A 19217-nucleotide genomic window follows, 5' to 3' on the forward strand; every position below is an offset into this window, starting at 1 on the left:
TTGACGTTTCTATACATTCTATAGAACTTGTATGCAATATTGTTTGCGAGTTAGCGAGCAAGCTTGTTTTCCGCGAGAAGCCTGAAAGATGTCGCTACTGAGGTCCTATGTTTTGAGATACTATGTTTTCAAGAAAAACTTTTTCAAAGAGTTACGTCTGTTTGTCTATGATAGTACGTTCAGAGAACTTCCAAGGAGAAGTTCACAAAACATCCAACAATAAGTACAGAGGACTTCCGATGATAAATTCAGAAAACTGCCAAGGAGAGGTTCAGATAACTTCAGAGGAGAAAATCATAGAACTTCCGGCGATAAGTTCAAAGATCCTCCGAGGAGAAGTTTAAAGTTTCCAAGGAGGAGTTCAGAAAACTTCCGGTGTGAAATTTCCGACGAGAAGTTCAGAGAACTACTGACGACAAATTCCGAGAACTTCTTATGTAAATTCACAGTACTTTCGACGAGAAGTTCATCCAGAAGAGCAGCATAAACAGAAGTAATATCCATCCCAAATATGCAACAAGTTTCTAAGCAGACATACATGAAATATGATATTGTGGAAAAGTCTGTTGTGGAATTTCATATCTTGTCGATACTTCCAATCACTTGCTGCTCCCAAATAAGATGCGTGTAACTTTTCTGAATTTATTTGCGGCAGCTGATCTTGTCCAGGAAGATAATGAAGATGATGAAAAATTATGCAACCCGCGGAAGAACGTCCCGATTGGGAGTAATCCGTAACAAACAATCTGGTAGCTGCGTTCGGAACAGCTGTGTAGCGATCAGCGAATCGAATTCCTCAAACATAAACAGACAAATTACATTCGATGCTCGTGCATATGTGTGTGTGTGTGAGAGAGCAGTGAGAGCAGCTTTTTTGAGTTCTTTTGAAAATCCGAGATTTTCTCTAATATGTAACCAGTTGGTTACAATCCGTGGATTTTCTTCTGTATGAGCTATTGGTGGTTGGGAAAATTCACGTTTTGTTAAACCTAAAACAGTAGACACACACAAGAGCGAGAGGGTTTGTGCCGCTGCAAAGAACAAGAACGTTACTGAAGGGAAAAACTATTATACAAAAATGGTTGTGCGAAAAGAGGGAGAATGATTATTATTGGATATATTGGAGAGGCCATCTTTCAGTGGAAGATTAACAACAAACAAACTTTCGTCCGTGTGCAAAAGACCAGTATTTTTAAGTGCGGTGCCAATTAGTGTACCCCCCCCCCCCTTGTGGGATTTCTGGAATGTTGGACTGCCTCCGTTCAGGTAAATAGGCTTAAATTATTGTTATCAGCCAACCTGACGGAAATATTACCCTACAATAGGACCTCGTACCGTAAATAAAACGGTCTTACACGGCTCGGCTCGGAAGTCAAGATGGCTTCCGAGCCTAATAGTAAATGATCCTCGATCGTCCGTTAGGGACGATTCCCTCAGGCCAGTGGCCTTAATTACCAAGGAGGGTCCCGTCTCGGCTCGACCAAGGTGGCCATGCCACGGTCAGCCGATGCCGTCAACGACTGAAGACGGCTGATGAACGCCACCAGATCCGCCATTCTCCTAAAGCGGCAACAACACTGTCTGCAGCCCGCGCCGCAAGTTTCCGGCCACACGGTAGTGCAGGAGCAGCCGTGTGGGCCAACGCCAGCGTCGCGACGCCGAAGGAGAATCTGCTGCAACAGTGAGTACCGTACCGTTCATAAACTCTCGCATACACGCCACATAGGTAGGGTATACGTCCCTAACCTCGGTCTAATATGCAGCCATAGATTACGTTTTTAATCATAACTCATCAATTAATTTACCTGCAAACGATATTCTACTGCTAAATGGTATGCTTAGATGTATGCTTATCATGTCGTTTGCTATCAGGAACCGCAAAAAGTTGAAAAACTTACTTTTTTTAAGACAAAAACTCACCAGGGAAATGTATGTAATATCGGTCTATTGTCCCCAAATTGGGTCTATTTATGGATGCAACTTCGTCCTATCCTGTTTGATTCTCAAAAAAAACGCTCTTGGTAACGTTTTCTTATGTATTTTTTTTTATCACTATCACTGTTAACTTAATACTCTTCATTCCTCAAAACATTTCTTAGAGAAAATTTTACGAAAACTACATTAAATCACTCAAGTTAAAAATTAAAAATTAAAAATTTCGCTTATCGTCTTTCGACCGCAGAATATCTAAATCAAAACATTGTGATGTTCATTATACAGATTTGGCAGAAAAAATCTCCCTTCCTGTTCGTTCCTTATCATCCAAATGCAAACCACATTGTTGACGTTACTCTTATTGCTATATGCTGTCAAATGAATTTCATGGGCCAAAGTTAGGAACATAGAAAAGAAATGTGTCCCTAAAGTTGGGTCCATGATTTACTTGTGAAAACGTTGTTAAACAATTAAAATAAACATAAAATATTCAAACAGTAACTGTGAGTTTTACGTCTAGTGTGTATTATCAGGTAATTCCATTCAATAAATGCCATAATCAGGCCATTTGATGATCGTCAGTGCAACCTTCCCATCTTAACCTTAGAAGTCATGGCGGCTAAAAACTCCGAACAGAGTGATATTCTCAACCAGTTTTATTACTTACGAGAGCTGAAAATGTATTGAAATGTTGTGATATAAATTGATTTGTGTGTGGTACACATTTATCAATCATCAGTGATCAATATTTTCCTTATTTTTTGTGTAATATTCCTTAATTAATTATTTATTTGCGTGATAGGCCGAATGAAAGGACTAGACCCACATTACATACCGTAACCCTATATGTGAAAACCCACCCACACCCACACGCCACAGAATAGGGCAATAAATGTTTTAGAAAATGTGAATGTTCCTGGTTTCATACTTTGTCCGCGTAGCTCCTCCGAATACCCAGTAACATGCCGGCCCTGCGACACAGTTCAGGGGTCTCATGCTACTGAGTTAGTTACCCGGGAGTGTCTGGTCATGCCATAGTCACAAATATTCTAAACTCGGAGTATTAAAGTTATATCCGTGATTAAAATCGAAGATAATTCGAGATTGGCGTATTATCCTCGATGGAGCTTACCGCTATAAGTAGATCACCAGATGAGAACCCGAAACAAGGAAAATTATAAAACAAATTGTATTAAAAAGGGTTTCCATAAGACGAAGGGCAAACGGGCGAAGTACAGCAGGTGGAATAGGCAAAATGACGAAGCACAATATCTCGAAGGACAACAATTCGAAATGCAACAGGTGGAATAGACAAAAGATCGAATGGATAAAAGGTCCAATGAAAGTTAGGAGGTAAAAAGCTAGAATTGACACATGGTGAAATTGGACAAAACGTCGAATGGACAAAAGGTCGAACAAAATTAAAAAGAAAAAAGGTCGAATGGACAAAAGGTTGAAAGACAAAAATTCGAAAATCAAATGGTCTAAAGCTTTAAATGGACAAAAAGCCGAATGGACAAAAGGTCGAAAATTTATATTTTAAAGGGAGCAAAGAATGACATCGTGGTTAATATAAAAAATCAGAATGGTTGAAACACCTACCAAATGAAATCTTAGATGCTTCTCTGCTAGTTTCAAAATGTTTTATCGGGGGTTATTTTGCCACAAATTTGTTGGGTTTTAATGAACTTCATAGTAAATTACGATTTTTTTTTTAATTGTTTGAACATTTCGATACTAGCCTCATATGAAAGGGGTGAGCCTAAGCTTTCGGTTGGTGGGTGTTTCTACAATACTATTTTTTTATAATAAGGTTTTCTTTCAGAGACATCGTGACGAATGGACAAAACGTCGCATGTAATTTTAAGGAACAAATGGTAGAATGGACAAAAGTTCGAATAGTCCAGGCCAAAAATGAATTTTTGACTCGACATTCCCCGATTTGCATGAAACTTTGCATAATTGTTGTTGTGGGAAAGCATTCACATTTTTTATTTCAAAATTTCGGTAACAGCTTCAAAATGGCCGAGTTTAAGCTCCAAAATGGCCAAATTTTAGCAAAACTGCCGTCTACATTAGAAAAGTCGAGGTAGTCAGATACGTCATTTGGTGGGGAGCTGCTCTAAATAGTTCCACGTTCCACGTCAAATGACAAACCAGAAAAACTCGACCTTCTTCGATTTGCATGAAACTTTGCATAATTGTTTGTAATGGGCAAAGATTCCCATTCTGCAATATTTCGTCAATTTTGAATCTTGTAAAATTTTCAAAATAAAGTATTTGAAACTTTAAAAAAATATTTAGTGCAGAAACGGCCCTTCTGATCAAGATGACGTCTGAGACAAAGTTGTACAGAAAAATTATGTTTTTTTCTGGGAAAATATGTAAACAAAATATGTTTAGTCAAATCAAGTAAAAAAAAATCAAACCTTAATATCTAAAAATGTCCTAGCCCGATTTTTTTCAATAAAAAGCTCATGAGAAATGCAATTTTTTTGAAATATTTAGAATCATTGATACTTAAAAATATACTAAGATCAAATAATAAGAACTTAAGGATTTTTTATCATTTTATTGAACGTTGTCTTTTGTCATTAAACCGCAGACAAGAAAGTTCGAGTGATATTAAATGTTTTTAGTGAAAAAATAAACAAAAAAGCGTACTAACGAAAAGTTCAAGTAGGGGAAATGGCTCCAATATTGACCAATGGGTCTAAGATTGGGCCCATCGTTAAAATCTGCTATTTATCAATTTTATCTAGATGAACGTGTCATTAAGACGGTAGTCGCTATTGAAAAATTAGTAGATTGCTTAATTTGTGTATGGGCCCAAATTAAGATCATTTAGGCCGACATTACATCCATTTCCCCTATGTTACCAAAAGCTCTGGTTCTACGATTTTTGTCGGTTTTCATGTGTTCATGGTTTTAAACATTTCAGTATTTCAAAAATCGTTCAAGAACAATTTGAATTACTTGGGTTTTAAAAAATTTTTAAACCAAATAAATAGGGGAAATGAATGTATTGTCGGCCTAAATGTCCCTAATTTGGGCCCATACATATATTCAGCAATCCACTAAATTTTCAATAGCGACCAAAAATATCCATTAGTACAACCCCAATGACGCGTTCATCTAGATAAAATTGATAAATAGCAGATTTTTAGCGATGGGCCCAATATTAGATCCATAGGCCAACATTAGAGCCACTTCCCGTACATTTCTGAATATTTTTTTTTCCAGAAAGACACTACTAGTGCAACACAATTCAATCTTTTCAGGGGCAAAAATGGCAAAATTATAGCAAAATTATAGCAAAAAATGTGAAAGATAGCCTATAACAAACAATTACGCATAATATCTTTCAAATCGGAAAAGATCAGGTTTTTCTATTTTTTGCCTTAAACTGCTCATTCGGCCATTTTGACTCTCGCATTTTTCAAAATGTTGTGTTCGGTATTTTTCGAAAATTCATAGCTTATAAACTGCTCATGTAATGAAGCCTGAGACAAAAAAAAATATTTCTATAGAAGGCTTTTTGATTTATTTGCAATAAGTGCTCCTAAGGTTCCTAATTAGGATCGTTGTATTACCTACAAACTCCCCAAAGAATTTTCCTGAAATAAACTCTCTTCAGTGTTCACTAATTATTCTGCTAAAACGTTTATGGAATTATCTTTGGAATTCCTTCAAAATTCCTCAGATGTCTCGTAAATATTTGGAAACACTCTCCAGATTTCCGAGAGAACTCTTCTTTGAGTTCTCTAAGATGATAACGGGAATAACCTTGAAACTCTCCTAAGTATTCCTTTGAAATTTACCTCTAAACTCCGTTGAAAATTGCTTTGAATTTCTTTTGGAATCCTCCTTAGCATTCATTTGATATCAACCGCAGATTTTTCATTGAATCCGTGTCAGAATTCCTTACTCATAAGTACCTTGGAGATTTCCTCAGAACTCTCTTGAAAGTATCTTTGGAATTACCGTAAAAAGGGGTATCTTTGAAAATGTGGATAACTGTGATAGTATAATATAATGATTAAATTTACTCTCTACGATTTTGCAGAATTAGAAACATTGGGCCCATATTGTAGCTAAGGGTATTTCCGTTGATATCGTAGGGGAATTTACGTATTCTCGGCAACCTAAGCAGCGACCTTCTTTCTATAGCCTTTTTCTCTACGGAACGCACACATATGCAGTATTGGTTTGTTTACAATCTTTTGCTGCCAGCTGCTCTAACAATTTCAGTCGAAAGGATTGTCAAAAACTGTTTTGAAACGTTTTTACAAAGCTCCAATCTTCTCTAGTGAGAGCGAGTATTGTCGGCAACCAGTTTTTCTTCGGCAACCGTTCCATTTGAACTGCATGTAAATCTGCTGTTCTATTATCGGCAACTCGAAATCAGCTACAATTTGTAGTGCGTATGTTGCATTTCGAGAAAACCTTGCTAGATTGCTTTTTCTCAGTGGTAAAAATATAGTCAAATTGAAGCTGAAAGCATAAATAATCGTTTGCATGCATTCAGCGAAGTGTTTTCGTAAGAAAATCCAGTGAAAATAGTGTTTTAATTTGGGTTGCCGAAAATAGTCTGTCATGCCGAAGCCGTCATTTCCCCTATGTAGTTTTTATATAGTATGCGTTACATAGGGTAAATGATGGCTTCGGCAGCCATCGACTGTTTTCGGCAACCACAATTTAAACGTAAATTTCGATGTATTTTCTCACTAAAACACTTCGCTGAATGTATTTAAACGATTCCTTAGTTTTTCAGCTTCAATCCTTATACATTTTTACGACTGAGCAAACCTGTTATGCCAGGTGTTTCTGCAAAAGAAACATAAGCACATTAAAATACGGCTGATTTCGAGTTGCCGATAATAGAACAGCTGGCTTACACGCAGTTTAAACGGAAAGGTTGCCGAAGTAAAAGAGGCTGCCGACAATAGTCACACTCACCTGAGAAGTTTGTAGCGCCTTAAAAACGTTTTCAAACCGTTTTGGACAGTTTTGTTGATTGGAATGGATAGAATAGCTAGCAGCAGATGAATGTAAACAAACAGACACGTCATATGTGTGCGTGACACTGAGAAAATGCTAATAGAAATGCGGAAGCTGCTTAGATTGACGAGAATACGTAAATTCCCCTATTTTACAAACATATTTAAAAACATTTTTTTTTGTTTTTCGCCTGTTTGAAAAAAACACTCAAACCAATGTATTTCCGATATAGGGTAAATGTCGGCTTCGGCACCCATTGACTGTTTTCGGCAACCAAAATTTAAACGTTAATTTCACTATGTTTTCCCATAAACTCACGTCCCTGAATGCACCCAAACGATTCTTTAGTCTTTCAGCTTCAATCTGATTGTATTTGTACGTCTGAGCAGTCCTGTTATGCCAGATTTGTATTCAAATGAAACATACGTACTCTAAAATGGGGTTGATTTCAAGTTGCCGATAATAGAACAGCTTGTTAACACGCAGTTCTAATGGGAAGGTTGCCGAAGAAAAAGAGGCTGCCGACAATAGTCACACTCACTTGAGAAGTTTGGAGCGTTGTAAAAACGCTTTCAAACAGTTTTGAAGAATTCTGTCGATTGGAATGGATAGAGAAGCAAGCAGCAGATGAATGTAAACCAACAAACACGTCATATATGTGCGTGACGCTGAGAAAATGCTAATAGAAGTGCGGACACTGCTTAGATTGACGAGAATACGTAAATTCCCCTAGCTATCACAAATTCAATGTTGTATTCTTATTGCTAATGATGTTTTCTGATTATATACTCGTTCAAAATTTCACATTTCAAGCACTAAATTGTTTGAGTTTCACGCATTTTTTCTACATTAATTGAACATTATCAAAGTATCCCCAAATCAAAATACTGACGTTTGATGACAAAACTAAAATATAAAATTCAAATACTTAACTTTCAGTTAAACATATAACTAACGCATCCTCAGTACTTGTTTAAAAAAAATTGGATCCTCAGTACTTGTTTAAAAAAAATTGAAAAACATTTATTGCTGTAAAAAATATTTAGAATATACTTCAAAAAACTATCAATGTTACCCCGTTTTACGGTACCTTGGAATCCTCCTCAGAATTATGTCGTAAATTTCATTGGAATCCTCCTTTTCGATTTCAACTTTATTAAAGTGATGTTTATCAAAGGGCTAGTTCATCGCAAATATTTGAATCATACTTAACACTTTCTGAGGGTTCTACTCAGAATCAACTTGAAATTCTCCTTAAGTTTCACCTGAGATTTGGATTTCAACAGAACTACCTTGAAAGGCACCCTCAGATTTCACTTCAAGTTTTCCTGAAATTCTGAATTCAGGAAATTTAATTAGAATTATTACAGAGCAAGACAATGTTTTCAGGATAATTCTGAGGTAAATTCCACAATAACTTGAAGTAGCATTCCAAGATAATCGTTCTAAGTGAAATCAGCGTTGGGAAAGTTCGCAAATCAAATGACAAAATGACAAGCGATCAACGAACCGAATAATAACGCTATGTCAGAAGTGCAAAGCAATAATGATATAATCTTCTTCCTTCTTTTTCATGACAAGCAGCCCGTGCGACACAACTCACTCGGGGCGGTAGAAGAAAACGAGCAAATTGTTGGCAAGCTGCTTCACGAAGTAAAGCCGAACATGATACACGTGTGTTAATGGAAATTTTTTTGTTATGTCTTTTCTCGATTCATATCAAGCTATGTCCTCATCCGTGTATATTGCAACAAAGCAGGCAAGCAATATATCATTATCCTTCTACCACTCGGATCGAGCTATGTTACAGAGCGAGTTTGTCATGGTAGTCGTAGCAACCGTATTGTCTGTATCGTTGGTTGCTTTATGTGTTTGGATTCGCTGATAGTGAGTATTTGCGTACTTTTCCATCAATGGGTGAAATACAAAGTCACTCTGAAGGGTAAACCCAGTAAAATATATACGAATTCTTGTGAGATTGGTATGGTTTACTTTCACACGGTTTATCAGCTTCAACACATAATTTTATGAATCAAGCAATTTTCTCTACCACCACTTAGCTCTTGCCTTTCTAATGACAAAAAATTCAATTAACAATCGTAAGAATTTTAATAAACAAAAATCACCATCTCATTGCTCCTGATTCGACTAATCACCTTGTGATGTGTGCCTCACATTACCCAGGGTACACCCAACCTGGCGAAACACTTTCGATTTTCCAATTTTGCGAGTCTCGTTACTCACCCCTGTAGCCGAGCATTGGCATTAAAAATGAGCTATGCAACTAAAATTATGCCTCGTGGTTGGTAAATTAGGAAGAAATAGAAATAACGTCAGTCGCCTCGATAATGTTATGCTTGATTTGAGTGCCCCCAGATGCAATGTTCTCAACTGATTTGGTCGTAGGTACAGTGTATCGCAAAATTGAGCGTACAACTTCTTCTTTGGTTTTAATACGTCCCCAGTGGGAATTCGCATAGTATTGCTTTATTTGTGGCTGCTGGCCAATCAAACATTTATCGGTTATCGGTATAGTATTTGGTTGAGCGTGTAAAAAGTGAGAGCTATGTTAGGAAAATCACCTTTTCTTGAAATACAATTAATCAGATTTTTTGAAATTTTGCTGGTCCATTCAGGTGTACGCTCAATTTAGCAATACACTGTACGTAGTTTCTGCGTTTGTACGTGTGATTATCCAATTCAGCGCAAAAATCCCGCATCGCACTTATAGGTGATCAAGCTATAGGCTAGCAAACAGCCAATCGAATCTGGAAGGCGTGTGCCTCCGGAGGAATGTGTTTAATGTCGCGCGCGGGCGCGTGTTTATGCTCTCGCTGCTGGTTGGAGCCACAGAAAAGGCCTCTGGTGGTGCCCCGACTGCTGCCGTTGCTGTCACTCTTGTCAAAAGTCGTGAACATAATGTTGCATTCGCTGTCTCGTGCCGTCGTCGTCGTCGTCGTTGTGGCAGCTAATATCCATATAAATGTGGTTTACCATACCACCATCAGGCATCAGGTCGAAGCGTATGCTATCACGCCACAAGCCGCATTTTCTATATCGGGGCACTCGTTACTGGGCTCTTTTTGCATCATTTACATTAAACCAAACCGAAAGGCCTTGCATTTTTGGTTTGCTGATTTACTGGCGCCAAGATTCGGTGAAGGGAGTCCGACGGAAGGAATGTGCCAAATCAGCCTCCGTGATGATGGTGGTTGTGCGATGACTAATGTTCTAAGAATTTTGAACGTGACTGGAACTCTTCGGTAGAATCCAGTGCTGTGGTTGTGGGCGGTCATGGGTAGCCATTGACTACTTAGCACTAAAACTAGTTTTTCCATTTCTCAGCCATTTCTGGCTACCTGGGAATCGAGAAACAGCGGATGGCTCTTGCCAGGGTTCGAAAAGATTTTTATCAAGCGACCTGATATAATTTTTGATAGTTATTTATTATAATTATCACATTTGCCCGAGGTGATATTCTAATGAAACATAAAACGTTTTAAATAAATTTTAATAATTTGTTTTCTCCAGGAAGATTTGAACGAATTCCTCCTTAATTCACTCGGAAATTACATCTGACTTCTAACAAAAGACTCTTCTGCATTCTTCTGAAAGTTTAATCTTGCTTCCCTGTCCCTGTAGCTGCCTTTGCGTTGTTTTTTTGACTTCGAAAAAATCCTATCAGGTTTTCCTGAAAGTCTCTTCCAAGTAGTGTTTTACCTAACATACAATGAATATACGATGTGTCCGGGGGCCTACAACGTATACATTTTCCGGCCATTTTTAAAGCATTCCCGGAAATCGGGAAACATGTTTATTTTTTACTTAGTTATTCATTTGAAAGTTACTCATTTAAATTGGAGCTCGATCAGACTTTGCACAACAGCGTCTTTCGACATATTCTGGGGATTTCCTACATTCCAATCACAATACAATTATTCCATCTTCCAACTAACCCAAGTCCCACTGGCTTTCTCGGAAAAGGGAAATTGCATCCTATTTCACACGGAAGTATCCTTATGCCTTCCGGGGGACTGCCTTTTGACTTTCTTTGGAAGTGTCTTCCGACGTCCATGAGATATTTTTTTAAGGAGTTCACCCGGAAGTTCCTTCCGAGTTTACCTGGAAGTTTCTTCCAGCTTCCTCTTCAAATTTCTGTCGCCTTGCCACGGAAATTTCCTCCAGTTGATTTCCCCGGAAATTTCTTTCGAGTTCGATCGGAACTTCTTCTAACCTCGCAAGAAAGTTGGTTCCAACTTTCCTAGGAAGTTTCGTTCAATTTTATTTGGCAATTTCTTCCAACCTTCCGATAAGAATCTTCCGCCCTCGGAAAGCGCCTTCTGACATCCCTGGATTTTGTTTACCTATTTTCCTCAGAAGTTTCATCTGACTTCCACCGGAAAACTCATTCGTTCGCCCAGATGTTTCTTCTGACTTCTTCAAAAACCCTTCTTAATTCCCCTGGGAGTGCCTTGTTTCCTCGACCCATGGTACTCAGACCTCATTATCGTTTGCACTTCACTCATTCAGTCCAGTTGATGTACATTTATGGTTCCAACTGAGGCTCGAATAGTGTAGTAGTCAAGCAGTTTAGTCCGGTTTTGGCTCGCTCAGTCGAGTTGTTCGAGTTGCGCGTTTGTTCGTGTCGTAGTGCCGGTTGCATCGTGTGATGGGAAGGCAGCGCTCCCGGAGCAAGCTCCGTGAGAAAGTGGAGAATAGTGGTGAAGGTAGCTCGTGCGTACCTATCACAAATAGGTACGCTACTCTTCCCACCGATGTTGGGAATGCCCTACCAGCGGAAGTGAAGCGGACGAAGAAAAGGAAGAAGAATCAGGGCCAGTCCGATGGTGCGAGTGGCCGTGACACCATGACGAACGTCAGCGACATCGGTGAATTCGGCGGTACCGTCGAGCATGAAAATTCTGCCGTCCCGAGTACGGCAAAAGTCAAGCTTCCTCCACTGGTGGTGATGAAAGTGCCACTCAACACGCTCATTAGCGAGCTCACATCGCTGGGCGTTGCAGCTGAATTCAAGCTGAGCAGGATCGGCACCAAGGTGATGCTGCGTACCAAAGCGGAGTACGAAGCAACCGTGAAGTACCTGAAGGATTCCAGGGCGGAATACTTCACACATGACATCCCCGGTGAGAAGCCCTTCAAGGTAGTCATCAGGGGCTTACCGAACTTCAACCCCAAGTCGATCGAAGAAGAACTTAAGGACCGTTACAAGCTAGCCCCAATCGCAGTCTTCCGGATGACGAGGAGAGACGAAAACGTGAAAACGTACCCGGATTGCCTTTTCCTGGTTCATTTCCAGAAGGGAACGGTGACGCCCAATGCGTTGAAGGCCATCCGCTCCATCAACTTCATCATTGTTCAATGGGAGCCATACCGTGGCGGCCGTCACGACGTCACCCAGTGTCAGCGTTGCCTGAATTTCGGGCATGGCACCCGAAACTGCTACATCAATCCGCGCTGTGGCAAATGCGCCCAAAATCATGTTTCCTCCGAGTGTGTTGTCGACGAGTCGGAAACATGCAAATGCGCCAACTGTGGTGGAGCTCATCAAGGGTCCGACAAACAGTGTCCCAAACGCGAGGATTTCAAGCGGATCCGAAAGCAAGCGTCCACAAGAAGCCAACCAGGACGGAAGAAGGAAAACACTCCGGCATTCAGGGTGGAGGACTTCCCACCTCTTCGTGGTACGCAACACGGTCAAGCAAATCCACGGGTGCAATCCGGCCCCCGTCAAGAAACGTCTGGTGCCTCAGCTGGACAAAGCTCTCCATCCCCCCCCCTGGATTCTGGAGACAACCAGAAGCACAAAACGCCAATCCCGATCTCTTCTCTGCGGATGAGCTGATGAAGATTTTCGTCGACATGACCAGCGCTCTTCGTCAGTGCCGCAACAAACCCGAACAGATCCAAGTGCTCGGTAAGTTTATCATTCGGTATGGCGTCTAAACCGTTAACTATAGTCACGTCGAACGCTTGCTCTGTACGAGCCAAAAAGTTCGAGCTTGCTGACTTCCTCCTCAAGCATAGTATCGACGTGGGCCTCCTATCAGAGACCCATCTAAAGTCCGGCGACAGCTTCTGGTTGCCTGACCACAACATTATTCGGCTTGATCGCACCAGCTCCAGGGGGGGGGGGGGTGGTGTTGCGGTCGTCGTCAAGAAAGGAATAAAATACCACACTCTGTCTCATATCCGCACCTCTATCATCGAGGCCCTTGGTGTGGAGGTGGAGTCGTCGACTGGATACGTCCAGTTCATCGCCATCTACTGTCCTCGACAGTGTTCCGCCAGCAGTGGACTAGCGGCTAAATTCAAAAAAGACCTGTCCACTATCACCCGTACCGGTTCCCGCTTCGTAGTTGGAGGAGATCTGAATGCTCGCCATGAGGCCTGGCGGAACTACCAGCAGAACCAAAACGGTCGTCTGCTGTTCGACCACTCACAGCATGGGCTGTACTCCGTTTGGTTTTCGGATGAGCCAACATTTATCTCACCGGCTGGCAACCCATCGACGCTAGACCTGTTCCTGACAAATATCGGCTTGTCCAAGCCGGTAGCATTGAACGAACTCAGCTCCGACCACCAACCGGTGGTGGCTGAACTGGGTTGCAACGTGGCTCCTGCTTCAAGCCTGCGCAAGGACTACCATCGCGTAAACTGGGCCCAGTTTGGACGCGTGGTAGACAGGCACATCATCGACAACCCGTCGCTTGACACCGTGGAGGACATCGACCGAGCGTTGGAGGGACTCCACCAAGCCATAACCGTGGCTGACGAGGCGTGCGTCCGACGAGTTCCTGTGAGGGGTAAGTTTATTGCCATTGATTCCCACACCCAATTACTGATTCGCTTGAGAAATGTGCGTAGACGCCAGTTCCAGAGAACCGGAGATCTAGCGAGGAGACGTGAAATGGCCGATCTGAACAAGGAGATTGCTTCCAGAATGGTCTCACTCCAGAACGAAAGTTTCGGGTGGCTTGTCCAGAATCTGGACGACCGCTCCAGACCATTCTGGAAGGTAGCTAAGGTCCTAAAGACGCACCCCAAACCCATTCCTCCACTCAAAGATGAAAATGACGACGATCGGCTCATAATCACCCCTCAGGAGAAAGCAAATGCGATTGGTGAGCATATTGCCAAATCGCACTTGCTTGGCTTCAACATCCAAAGTCCGCTCGAAGTTCAGGTAGAGCAATGCGTACTCAACCTTGATTCCTCCCCTTGTGCCATCCCTCCGGAGGATAGAATCACAGTTGAACAGATTTGCTCAACGCTGAAATGCACCAAAAACATGAAGGCCCCCGGGTTTGACGGAATATTCAACCTAGTATTGAAAAATCTCAGCATGAAGGTTCACTCTCTGCTGGCTGCTGTCTTCAACAGATGCTTGGAACTGCACTACTTTCCAAGTATCTGGAAAACAGCGAAAATCATACCTATCCGCAAACCCGGGAAGGACCCAACGCTAGCTTCAAGCTACAGACCAATCAGCCTCCTTTCAGCGCTGAGCAAATTGTTCGAGAAACTTATTCTCAATCGTTTGCTCAAGCTTGTCGAGGAACACAACATTCTCCTACCGGAACAGTTCAGGTTCAGGAAGGGGCACTCCACAAATCATGAGCTAGTACGGGTGATGAATAACATCCGAAGTAACAAGGCTGTATCCAAGTCTACCGCCATGGCATTATTAGACGTTGAGAAAGCGTTTGATAATGTCTGGCACAATGGGCTTGTATACAAGCTTTGTAACTTCAACTTTCCTTTGCATCTTGTTAAAATCACCCGTAGCTACCTCCAGCAAAGGTCGTTTAAGGTATCGTTGAATGGTTGTCTTTCAGACACATTTTCCATCCCAGCAGGAGTCCCGCAAGGCAGTCTGCTGGGCCCCTTGCTTTACAGCATTTACACTTCCGACATTCCTCCCCTTGGAGACGGTTGCGTGTTTTTCCTGTTCGCAGATGATACCGCAATAGCCGTCAAAGGAAGGATGCCTCGCGAAATAACGAACAAACTTCAACGATGCCTTAACGCCTTTGCTGATTATGCCACCACGTGGAAAATCAAAATCAATGCTTCCAACACACAAACAATCATGTTTCTCCATCGGCAATCACCCAAACTAAAACCGGCTCCCTCTTGTACTGTAATCATGGATGGCACAAGGGTTGAGTGGTCTGCCGAAGTAACCTATCTTGGGATGTTGTTTGACGAAAAGCTCCTATTTTGCTCGCATGTGGAGAAAACCGTAGTCAAGTGTTCCGCCTTGGTTAGGAGTCTGTATCCGCTGATTTGCCGCAGATCCCGCCTCTCAAGGGTGAACAAACTGGCCGTCTACAAACAAATCATAGCACCTGCGATCCTCTACGCAGCTCCGGTGTGGGAATCATGTGCACAGACTCACAGGAACAAAATTCAGGTCGCTCAGAATAGAGTGATGAGGATGGTTCTTGATCGTCCTTTCGACACTAGAATAACAAATTTACATGAAGAGGCAGGCATTGCCAAAATAGATTCCAAAATTAACGAAATTAAGACTAAATTTGCACAAAAATGTAATTTATCAGAACATGCTTTGATAAGCAATTTGTATATAGTAGGTTAGGTGTACATAGTAGTTGTAGGTTAGTTGTAGTTGTAAATAGTAGTTATAAGTAGTCTCCTTTTCCAATTCAAATCAAACCAATCCCACCAAGGTGGTCATACTTTAAAATAGACCTGATAGGACTAGGAACTGTAAATAATAATTAAAATCTCAAATGTACTAAAGTTGAAAAGACGCATCTGTGTCACTTAAAAAATTCATACATGTAAACCACACAATCACAAGAAATAAAGATCATTTAAATGGCAACGAAAAAAAAAAAAATGGCAGCCTTGTTTCCTCGCATTTTTTGCTTAACTTAACTTTTTAATGCTTGGGCATGCTTAGAGCAGGTGTGGACGTCGATTAAACTGTACCTTGTTTCTTTGTGCGGTTTACTTTCCTCCCGACCGTATACGGGTGCGTGACCTCATCGAAACCCATTGCCAATCGGTTTTCTCTGTTCTGGATACCGCCAAAGCAACCAATGAAGTTATTGTGTTTGGTGACTTCAATCTCCCGGGGATTTCATGGAAAAAAAAAACTCGCAACGGCTTCCTCTATCCTGACATGGATCACTCTGTCATCCATTCCTACGCTTCGCTCCTTCTGGACAATTACAGCTCAGCCACTCTTTCTCAAACCAACCATGTTATTAACCAGAACAACCGCAGTTTGGATCTTTGTTTTGTAAGCGCCCACTTATGCGAGGCGCCCACTCCTCTGGTGAGACTGGATCGTCTCACGCATGATTTTAATGTTTCACCTGCCACCGTTTCCTACGATTTTCGCAACGCTGACCATGGTAGGACACCGTTGACATTGAGTCCGCCGCTCAAACTATTTCCAATGTCTTGGCATATATCATTGACAGACACGTTCCGAAAAAGATTCATCATCATACGACCCATCCACCATGGCATACGAGCGAATTTCGTCGACTGAAATCCAGAAAGAGAGTCGCTCTTAGGAAGTTCACCAAGCACCGCACATTATCCCTTCAATGTGACTATGTCAGGATCAATCACGCATACAAACGAGTTGCGAAACGGTGCTTTCTTCAGTATCGACGTGGATTGCAGAGAAAGCTTAAGTCACGTCCCAAGCAGTTTTGGAAGTTTGTCAACGAACAACGCCATGAAGCTAGTCTGCCGTCGTCTACGACACATAATGGTAACGTGGCCTCATCTTCGCACGATATCTGTCAGCTGTTCTCTGAAAAAATTGCTAGTGTCTTCACGGACGAGAGACTGAGTGACGACCATGCCCGACTGGATGCCAGTTACGTACCACTCTCTGGCCAAACCATGAGCAGAATTGACATCAATCCCGAGATGTTTCTCAGGGCTTCCTCGAAACTCAAGTCGTCGTACAATCCGGGTCCTGACGGAATTCCATCGGCGTTCCTCAAAACGCACTTGGACAGTTTGTTGTCTCCACTGCTGCACGTTTTTCAACGGTCTGTGGACGTCGGAGTTTTTCCATCCTGTTGGAAGCTAGCGCACATATTTAAAGTACATAAAAAAGGCAACAAACAGGACGTTGGCAACTACCGTGGCATTACTTCGCTTAGCGCTGTTGCTAAATTGTTCGAACTCGTTGTTATGGAACCGTTACTCGCTCACTGTAAGCCGTATATTAGTATCGACCAGCATGGTTTCATGGCTGGTCGCTCCACTGCCACTAACTTGCTGTGCCTTACTTCCTACATCTCTAACAGTATGTCGGATCGTGCTCAGACGGATGTCATTTATATTGACTTATCTGCTGCCTTCGATAAATTGAATCACCGCATATCAATCGCTTAACTGGACAGGCTTGGTATCCACAGCTGCCTTTTGCAATGGTTTTAGTCGTACCTCACCGATCGCTATCTTACTGTTGTCATTGGTGATTACCAGTCCCGTACGTTCGCTGCCACATCCAGCATACCTCAGGACCGCTGATTTTCCTGATTTATTTCAACGACGTGAATCTGGTAATTGAGGGACCACGATTATCTTACGCAGATGACCTTAAACTCTACCTCCGAATTCACTCAATTGAAGACTGTTGCTTCTTTCAACATCAGCTGAATGCTTTTGCTGATTGGTGTATTCTGAATCGTATGGAGGTTAACCCGTCCAAATGCTCGGTTATCTCTTTTTCGCGCAAGAAACAGACTATTATGTTCAAGTATGTTTTGTTAGGCACTGAAATTGAGTGCGTCAGCCAAATTAAGGACCTGAACGTGATTCTGGATACAAAACTCTCTTTCAAGCAGCACATCTCGCACGCCGTCGACAAAGCTTCCAGAATTCTAGGGTTTATCATCAGGATTGCCAAAAACTTCACGGATATCTACTGCCTTAAATCGTTGTACTGCTCCTTGTCTCGCTCCATATTAGAATACTGCTCGGTTGTCTGGACTCCTCACTACAACAACGGTGTCGAAAGAGTTGAGTCTGTTCAGCGACGGTTCCTGAGATATGCGCTACGTAAACTGCCGTGGACGGATCCCTTCCGATTGCCTAGCTACGAAAGTCGTTTGCAACTGATCCATCTGGAGCACCTGTCGGTCCGAAGAGAGCAAGGGCATTGCTAATTGCGGATATTTTGCAAGGACGCACCGATTGCCCTGTCCTCCTTGAGCAATTTGACATCAATGTTCAACCCCGAGCCCTACGGAATAATTCAATGCTGCGCCTGCCCATACAGCGAACTAGTTATAGCATGTTCGGTGCAATCGGTGGCTTACAGAGACTCTTCAATAGGGTCTCCGCACTGTTTGATTTTGACCTGACTCGCCAGCTGCTTCGCCGGAGGTTTAGTTCGTTTTTTTCTAGATCAGTTTAGTTTGTTTAGTAATGTTCTTTTTTTTTACGAGATGACTATCTATGTACTTAATGATGTTTTGTTTTAGTACTTTTCATGTTTAGTTTAAGTTACATCATTGGGGCAAATAACCCCTGTTGATTTTCAGTCATATAAATAAATAAATAAAACTCCACTCATTAGGTTCTGTAAAACATCTGGCTGCAGCTTATTCTGTACGGAAACCCACTTTTTCTTCATGTCTTCCTCAGATTTGACCTCCTTGGGATGCTTCCGTAGTGCCTGCTTCATAATAGCTCAGTATTTTTCGATGGGCCTTAGTTCCGGTGCGTTGGGGGGTTCATGTCTTTGGGTACGAAAGTGACCCCGTTGGCTTCGTACCACTCCAGGACAGCATTGGAATAGGGGCATGAAGCTAGATCCGGCCAAAAGATCGTAGGGCACTCGTGTTGCTTCAACAGAGGAAGCAGACGCTTCTGTAGACACTCCTTGAGATAATTCTCCCCATTAACAGTCCCGGTAGTCACGAACGGCGCACTCCGTTTGCCACATGAGTAGATCACTTGTCAAATCATGTATTTCTTGGCCAACTTTGAAAGATTCTGCTTCTTCACTTCCTACGGAACATCAAACTAATGCTGGGCGGTGAAGAACAGCAGCCTCGGAAGCTGCCGGAAGTCCACCTTGACGTAAGTCTCATCTTCCATGATAAGATAATGAGGCTACGTCAGCATCTGGGTGTACAGTTTCTGGGCCCGTTACTTTCCCACCGTATTTTGCCGTTCGTCACGATTTGGAGCCTTCTGCACTTTGTACGTATGCAGTCCATCCCGGTCCTTGGCTCTCTGAACGAAAAACTTGGACAGAT

The 19217-nt window shown here is 42.0% G+C and overlaps 1 protein-coding gene across 1 annotated transcript in view; it reads left to right on the plus strand.

Moving 5' to 3' along the window:
• The window catches only part of LOC135707283 (uncharacterized), a 30862-nt gene that overhangs the window by 11264 nt on the left and 381 nt on the right, over positions 1-19217 (plus strand). The window contains exon 2 of the mRNA XM_065229087.1: positions 11692-12356. Within this exon, the coding sequence (XP_065085159.1) occupies positions 11692-12356 (665 nt within the window). The remainder of the gene's footprint in view (positions 1-11691; positions 12357-19217) is intronic.

The sequence above is a fragment of the Ochlerotatus camptorhynchus genome, unplaced genomic scaffold (genome assembly GCF_037179485.1).
Source record: "Ochlerotatus camptorhynchus isolate MF236.1 unplaced genomic scaffold, CSIRO-AGI_Acam_v1.1 ptg000024l, whole genome shotgun sequence".
Taxonomy (NCBI): Eukaryota; Metazoa; Arthropoda; class Insecta; order Diptera; family Culicidae; genus Ochlerotatus; species Ochlerotatus camptorhynchus.